Below are 8817 nucleotides of genomic sequence, written 5' to 3' on the forward strand. Positions count from 1 at the left end.
ATATATAGTATAGTTATAGTATATCTATAATAGTATAAAATATATAGTTATTATATATAATATATGATAGAATATATTAGTGTGTTTGTGTATATATAATATAGTTTTATATGTAAAAAGGAAAAGAATTTAAGAAAGATAAATATTATTATACTACCATCATAATAAATAATTTGCTTTACAATAGCTTATTTATACTTTGTTATCTAAAGTATTTTTGTCTAAAGATAAGAGAGTCAAATTAAAGTTCCTTTAACAAATGTTATAGAGTGATTTTACAACACTCATTTCCGATATTTTACATAATGAAAAACATAGGATGCATTTGTGGAAGATATGTGTTATTATAATAAAAAAATGAATAATTCACGATTAATTAAGATAAATAATATACTTAAAAATTATATTCCTTTGTTGGATTTAAAATTTTGTAAAGCATTCTTGCTGGAGACAAAAGCCAAAACAGAAGTTCACTTAAATAACTTTATATATACAGATCGCTTTGTCTGTTCGCATTTAATCATTTCTCATTTAATAGAAAAACACAAACTACCATGGGGTGCATCTGCCAAAAAAGGACACTCACTGTATAGCTAAACGCAATGCCTCCATAATGGCTATATTTTGTGATCGTCGCTCTATGCGCTCCAACCATCCGCTTTATATGGTGCACCCTATTATATACTCGCTCTATAAGGATCTTCCCTATGGAAATCCTGAAGAATCCCGAGACTAAAGCACATCACGCCAACATCACGGGTCACCCTCGCTGGACATACGCGAGAGAGACAGGACTCGCAGAGGAAAACGCAACGCCGATTGTCAAATCGCGATAGACAACAACTCCGGATTGACCTCGCGGACGAGCAAACCCTCGTCATAAACCTGACCGGACGAACGCGTCTCGTACGCTCGACGATCGCATGGCAATCGGTGTCTCGGAGTCTCGGGTGCAGCATAAACGAATGTAAACTGCGCCGAGACGCTCGACGGTCCGGCGACCCTTTGTCTACCTTCGCTCCTTACGACTCATTGTCCGGATGCCCGAAGGGAAAGAGAGAGAGAGAAACAGCGAGCGATCTCGCGCACTGCATCTCACATCTCACCGCGGATTTGTTTGTTTAGCGTTCTCTCGCGACTCCGAGAAACCCTCCGTGCCAAACTTCCTTCCTTCCTTCCTTTCTTCCTTTCTTCGAGAGTCCCGTCCGGTACTCTTATCGCGCTTACACGACGTCGTACGCGATATCAAGATTGCGGGCAACAAAAACTCGAGGATAGTGTCGATGAATTTCGACGCATTTTTTTTTTCACTGCAGTTTTCTTTTCTTCCAGATTCTAGACGAAACACACACGATAACGAAAGGCACGACGCGGTGAGCCGCATCAGCTGCGGAGCGCAGCGGACCACAGCGGACTCACGTTCGCATACAGACAGCTGCGCACGAACGCACGTTCGTCGCCCGCGGCTGATTTGACGCAGTACCGTAGCATCCGCGATCTTCTCGATTCGGAGATTCTCGGTGTGTATATTGTACATACATACATAATCTCCGACACTGTGATTTAATGATCGTTTATTTTAAATGTTTTTTAGTGACGGAACAAAAAAGGATCTTGAATTATTTTTAATTTTCGGATTATGAAAACTGTCAAAAATTTGATTACAATCATGTTGACAAGAGCGAGATAGACGTCCGTTTTAACAGGAAAATACCGAATGCATATTTCGACAGAGTATTAACAGCGAATAATTATACACGCGAGAAACTTTATAATTTCTAGTCTTTAAAGAAAAATATATAAATGTAAAGAGATGAAAGAAAGAGATGAAAGAATTTTATCTGGAATAGTGCCGTGTACGGTCCTGAAGATTAGTCGCGATGCCGTGGCGTCGATTGGTGCGAGAAGGACAGTTGCTGTCAAAGAGTGCGAGGCTGAATCGCGGAGGAGAGCGTGGGAGAGATATAGACAACACACGCCGTGAACGGCATAAAGAAATAACACGCGTGTTACCCGGCCGTGCAGACCCATGAATACTCTACTGCGCAGTCGTCCTGAAAGGTGCAGCGACCGGCATATTTGTGCTATGCTTGTGGTGTTATAATCAAGTATATGTATGTGTGTGTGTATGTGTGTTTGGGGAATCGCATGCGACTATTTCTTGGATTCGATATTTTTTAGATTATATTATTAATCAACGTAAAAAAGTGCATTCTTGAAATTATTCCTCGGTCTTTCTTCTTTTAAATTATAAATTCGATTTAAATTTTATAAATTATAAAAATTTGTTTAATAATATTTATTTTAGACGGTAGTTTTTATAAACTAACATAGCAAACAAAAGTTTTATTTATATAATACTTATATAATTTATATAATAATTAGATATACATAAAAAGAAATAATAAATAAATGATATACTCACATGAAAGGGCAGCAGCTCATTAAGCTTCCGTTGGTGGTAAGTTTCTGATTACTTTTACAAGTAGGATTCGGGGGGATGGTTGTTGCCAGTCAAGAATGATCTTACATAGCCATGATGTTTTTCACTTGCATTCGTTCCTTATTTGTGAATAATGTTCAAAGTATAATAATCCTCTCTTTGCTATTTCGATATCCACTTGTCTGCTGTATAAGATAAAATTCGTGTTACACTTGTCTCACGTAAAAGCGGTATTGTTTGTATCGATCAGCTGACACTATATTTATCCGAGTGATTTGAGAATATTTCAATAATAAATACCATAAAAAAAAAGCATCGAGTATTTTTAATGCGCTTTATCACAGTTATCAGTTTAGAGAATAGGCGAGTGATTAATGAAATAATGTATATGATATAGGAATTTTTTTTTGCATGAATATATAATTGTATTTATTATTATTTCGCGCGTAAAAAGATCTCTCTTCCAGCTTGCAAATCTCTTTGAGGTAGATACATATGTGTGTTTATATATATACGTACGTGAAAAATAGTTTTAATAAACACAATGATTGACAACTGGAAGCGCCGTTATGTAGACTGAGAAACCGTATCAACGCGATATCAACGAGGGACTACCTATCTTGTTGATATATAATATGTTTGTCGGTTCATTAACCCCAGAATTGACGAATAGTGGGAATATTTTGACAAATGACACATCTGATGCGTTTCGAATTTTATCTACGCGTTGGACGAAAATATATACATATAAATAAAAATATTTCAAATCTTAACAGCACTATCGTTATTTAAAATAAAACGTGCAAGGCTCTGAAGCATATATTATAATATGAAACACGTAAATCTTTTTAATTTGTTTATATAAGCGAAATATTTGCTTTGTTCATAATTAGAGATTCTTAAATAAATTTTAATAAATTTTATAAAACGTGCGATTATTGAAAAATTTTAGCCTCCTTATTAAAAAAAAAAAAAGAAAAGAAAAAACAATAGACCAAAATTTTGGCGCCTTTACAGCTTCTACAATTTCTTAGAAATTCATTAACCACTCGCTGGCCCCCGAAAATATTCAACACAAAACTTTGCGCGCATGTCACCCACAATTTACGACACGCGTCTATCCCATCCAGAATAGAGAAATCGAAACATATTTTACGCGAGCATCACAAAATCGCACAAAACAGACGCACAAAATCATCGAACGGACGATCACGAAATTCACGATACTCGGAGATCTCGGCGAGTTTGCTAAAAGGAGGCCAAAGGACGTTGCGGATACCTCGCGAGGATGTTCTCTCCTCCCGCTACATCACAGGATGACAATACACGACGGGGGAGGGGTCGTATCGATGGAAGTTACAACGGGCGCCGTTCCGTCGAGAACATGATCGCGGAATCCGCTTTGCGCTCGGGACAAGACACAGGAACGAGCGGATATCGATCTCACGATGCTGCAGCAGGTGTCACGGTACCAGCTGTCGTAGCTCGCACTGTAAGACGGCTACCACAAGGACGACGGCGAGAAAAAGAGGGAAGAAGAGAAGGCTCTCCGCGCGAACTGTGTGAGAAAGCAACGCGGGGATGAAAACACACCCTCTCGAGGGGTGCGGGTTGCGCGCACGCGCGCGCGTCATGCTATTTGGGTCATGCGACGCGCGATTTATTCGACTCCGATCAAGATGACATCCGGTGTATCTACAACGATTCGGAGTCGACTATAATGCGGGAAGCACGTCAATCCTTTATATCCTTTGTATCCTGATCAGCTGATTTCGAACATCTCGCTCTCATTTTAGATATAAATAAAAGTTTATGCAAGGGAAAAGATATTCTAGCGAGAATTTAAGAAAAAAATGACAAGCAACTGTTTATCATTTATTTATACAATGATAAACATTTTTTTTAATAATTACACACAACACAGCGAGATGATCTACTTTTCTAATTTGCAATATTGGAGCATCTAGTATAAATATGATAACTTAACAGCAATTTTTCAACATATAATTAATTAATAAACTTATAAGCGTGCACACATAATTTTCATCAAACTATGACCTGCATTTTCACGGATGATAGGCAATTATAGATTTCATAGAAATATCTACCAGAGCTGTCTTAGTCCGCCAAAAAGGATCCCGCAATGGGTGATCGTCTTTTAAACTCCGAGGACGATCGTGGACGTTTCTTAAGCCGACCATTTGTAGCAGCGGAAGAGTATCGATGACAATCAACTACGAGAAGACACACGATGGTACTCGATCGAATTGTTCTAACGATTTGCATCCTTATTAGGTTTAGATCCTCAATATTTCGAGACGTCGCGACACGTCCGATCGCGCATCAATCTTCTCCACTGTTGTTACACGCGATCCCGTTTCTGTAAAACGATCGGATTATCCCGCGCACTTCTCTTTTCTTCCTCAACTTTATTCCGCTCGCGAAAAATTACCACCTGCCTGACTACGTGCTGCGACGTTTTCACCTTTGGAGTAAACATCTCTGATGCACGTCGAGCATGCGCCGCTGAAAGTGGGTCATTAGGAGCTTGACCGAAATCTTCGACCAGGACTTTGTGCCAGTTCCTTAAATTCGGCGATCGTTAATCGGCAAGAAACGAGGCATGATTTGCGCGCTAAATGATCTTTTATAAATCTCTTCGTTGAATGAAAAAACGACACAATTAATCTTTTTCGTCCTTGTTTCACTAAAACTTCACAAAGATTAGAAAAGAAATTATTTGATAGTTGTTAGAAAGAATTTTATGTGTCATATAAATTTCTATTCAAATAATATTTTATGACAAATAGTTCTTCTTTCCAAATTACTTGTAGAAGATGAAACACAGAGATGACAATTAAATTTATTAGTTTACTGTAAATGTTCTTTTAGTGAATGTATATACTATGATATATACAGTATTCGCAACTAAAAGAATTAATTCTACTTAATGCGACATAATATCTGCTATATTGTTGGAATTATGCTAATATCAATTATGTGCAATTGCAAAATCTAGATCATGTTACTAGTCGTGTACTATATCATTTGACATACGCATCGTGAATTCATACCTCATTTCCACGTGTTACCTAAGCCATTTTACCATTGTCACATTCACGCGTATATAATATTCATATAAGAAAAACAAATAAATTTAGCACAGTAATTTACGGCAATTGCTGTATCTCTATTATTACGAGTTTTATAACATTATAACTTTCGTATTTCAAAAATTTAATTTTCTTTTAATTAAAAAAGCTATTAGTCTAGAAACATTTAATATTATTCTATTTTACTATTATTTGATTTAAAATTATCAATATAATTTGAATCCCGTAATATTGTCCTACATAACATTGGATTTCATTTCTTCGATCTTTTTAATTGTCGACTATTCAATATCGCTCCAACCACATTAGCGTGGGAGTCGTTGCGATTTCAGATTAAGAAACTGCACTGAAATAAAAATGATTTTGCGTAATATAGGCAATGTAGCACGTTTGTTTAGTCTCTCCGACAGGCAGCTGCAAAATTGTACAGATTTTAACCGAAGTTTCCGACAATGTTCTTGAAATATTAGATATCGCCTCAGTCGACAAAATCGTTCATTATTTGCGTGAACAAATTTTTATTTAATTAAAAAAAAAAATTTCTATTTGTCATTTATATTATTTTTGTCAAATATGTTTTAAATGGTGTTAGATAACGTAAAATATATGCTTAGATTCATTTATTTATTATATACATACATATGATATGAACGGATAATGCGCAAGTGATTTTAAAATCGTGAACGCTGAAAAAGATCGTAAACGCTATGTCAGACGTGAACTTGTTTGAGTAAAATACCGTTGTTATCAACTTTATTATTTGGTAGCTAATTTTCTACTTACGATCTATATCATATATGAAAATCAGTTAAAAATTCTTATCTCTGCTTATTTTCTAATTTGTTAATGTCGTTTAATTTGACTTGTATAAGGAATTCGTTTACTATAATTGCTTATACAGAATTATCTTCCTTGAGATGCTGTTTGATCCAATCCATGTAGGAGGAGACTCGTGTAAATACATCTGGGCGTCCTCTAGCGCAAGGTAATCCCCAGGATACCACGCCGATCTGCTCATCATCTGCTACTAGAGGACCGCCAGAGTCACCCTATATATAAAATAAATAATAAATCTATTCTCTCTTTTGAAATAGAATATCATATTATTTTTACATATTTTTCCTTTAGCTTCTTATAATTTTATATATGTGTTTGTGATATATACTTTTTGCTTTTTTTTTTTTAAATATAAGTTTATAAAAAACAGTTTTGACATAAAATTTTCGATTAAGCGTTCAATGTTTTTTAATAGGATTATTATATCTTCTTAATGTTTATGAAACAAATACAAATTGATATCAAATGTTCGTCTTTTTTAGGACAAAAAACATTTCTGTTCCGGAATATTTTAATTAAGCTAGAGAATTCACTTACGTGACAAGCCCCCTCGCCCTTTTTGTTGAGTGTACAGATATTGTTGTTGGTGATGCGAAAACTGGTGTTTAAGCATTGTTTTTGATTGATGACTGTGAGCTGGATGTGCTGCAATTCATTTGGCGCTTCCCCGGGATACTGATAATCGAGTACAAAATAATCATTATCAAAATGAGCGTAATTAATTCATCAACGAGTAATGCATATAGAACCTCGAATTCGTGAAAAATAGTAGGCAGATAGCATTATATAGATATATTTTGATGGATATATATAAAAAAAACTGATATATATGTATATATTAAAAATGCTCCATAATTTTTATGTCATAGCATATGACACATAATTAACTAGCTTTATGTACTTACATTGGTCGTACCCCAGCCGGACAGCATTGCCGGATAATCGGATTTGTCGAAGGGTTGAGTGGGCAGAGCAATCGGTTTCACTTTGTCTCCAAAGACAATGTCTCTATCCAGTTTGATTAATCCAATGTCGTTTCTTATAAGAGCGGAATTGTAAAAGGGATGCACCAATCTCTTGATTGAAGAATACTCGTCGCCACCTTTATCCAGGGTATTTGTGCCCAATACAACGGTGATAGCCGTGTCGTTAAAACTGTTAAATAAAAATTACGAAATTATAGAATCACATTTATAAGAATCAATTTATTGATTACGGACTTTGCCTTTTAGTTTTATATCGTTAATAGTAAATATATTCTATATAAATTTTTTTGTAGTCATAATTGTGGTTGCTTAATTATATTGTTGAAATAAAAATGTTATTATTTCTATAAAATGTTTTTTTTATAACCGTAGTGTCACGTACTTTGACAAACAATGAGAAGCTGTGAGGACCCATCGTTTATCTATGACAGAACCACCACAGAAATGCCGATTGCGGAAACGAAGGGACGCTTGATAAGGGTATTGTCCTTCAGCGGCAGAACTACCGCCGACGATTTTTGGTATTTGATTGGACGATTCTGTTGTGTCCATTGAAGAAGCACCTTTTAAAAAGTTGTATAATATCTTTATCATTTGCTGAGGTGTAAAATAATTTTAATTTATTACAACATTGAATTTTTTTATATAAAATATTTTCAAGGAATGATATAATATAATCATTTTTTGCGCCAAAAACTTCTTTCTTACATTTTCCATATTTTTTTTAATTAATAAATCAAGCACCCATACATAAAAGAGAATTTTAGTATAGTAAATTATACATATGTTATATTACACAAACACAATAAATTGATAAACTTAATTTAATAATTGCTCAAGTGACAGAATATAAGATATATATGTTATATCTTTAATTTTTTAATAAACGACTTATTGACAAAAACTTTTACCTGACAATTCATGTATTGCGACAACACCCAAGATACAGAATACCAACAACATTTTTGCTAGACAATGATATCAATCCAAAACACAAATTTTTTTTTTGCTTTCCACAAAAGTTTAAAAGTTAAACGCCAATTTAACTCTCGTCTACCACCGGTTCTTATATATACGCGTAAAACATGACAATTAAGGAAATGCCATCGGGTATTTAAATTTAGGTCAGATACTGTCCACATAAAAAAAAACCCGAATCTGTTTGGTCTTTGATGTATCTCACGTGCAATGTGATAAGTAGGGCGATATGTCAGTAACCACGACAATTAATGACCGGACATAGTTGCTATCATTGTTTCGGAACAGAAGTAAAATGTTCATTGCTGAAATACATAATCGTAATTTATGCGCGACTTAAAACCAGACTGCGATACAGATTTTCAATTTATAGCGCACATAATTTTCTGAAAAAAAAAGATATAAATATACTAAAGAAATATTATCTGTTAATATATACTTACAATATAAAATTTATAAT

General features: G+C 34.8%; 1 protein-coding gene and 1 long non-coding RNA gene across 4 annotated transcripts in view; one reads left to right on the forward strand and one right to left on the reverse strand.

Annotated features, from left to right (window-relative positions):
- The window catches only part of LOC115243577 (chymotrypsin-1-like), a 33482-nt gene that overhangs the window by 10319 nt on the left and 14346 nt on the right, over positions 1–8817 (reverse strand). For 2 of the 3 annotated variants that reach the window (XM_029820701.1, XM_029820702.1), the window contains 4 exons: positions 7762–7942; positions 7299–7548; positions 6931–7068; positions 6163–6605 (listed from right to left, as the gene is read on the reverse strand). In XM_029820701.1, coding sequence (XP_029676561.1) covers positions 6450–6605; positions 6931–7068; positions 7299–7548; positions 7762–7931 — 714 coding nt within the window. In that variant the 5' untranslated portion in view covers positions 7932–7942 and the 3' untranslated portion in view covers positions 6163–6449. Of the gene's footprint in view, positions 1–6162; positions 6606–6930; positions 7069–7298; positions 7549–7761; positions 7943–8290; positions 8789–8817 lie in introns of those variants that run through there. The other variant, XM_029820703.1, reaches the window with a different exon arrangement.
- Positions 646–7815, forward strand: LOC115243580. The gene is made up of 3 exons (XR_003885250.1): positions 646–1520; positions 1595–2061; positions 7752–7815. It is a non-coding gene; the product is annotated as an uncharacterized LOC115243580 (long non-coding RNA).

Source organism: Formica exsecta, unplaced genomic scaffold (assembly GCF_003651465.1).
Source record: "Formica exsecta isolate Colony F162 unplaced genomic scaffold, ASM365146v1 scaffold72, whole genome shotgun sequence".
Lineage (NCBI taxonomy): Eukaryota > Metazoa > Arthropoda > Insecta > Hymenoptera > Formicidae > Formica > Formica exsecta.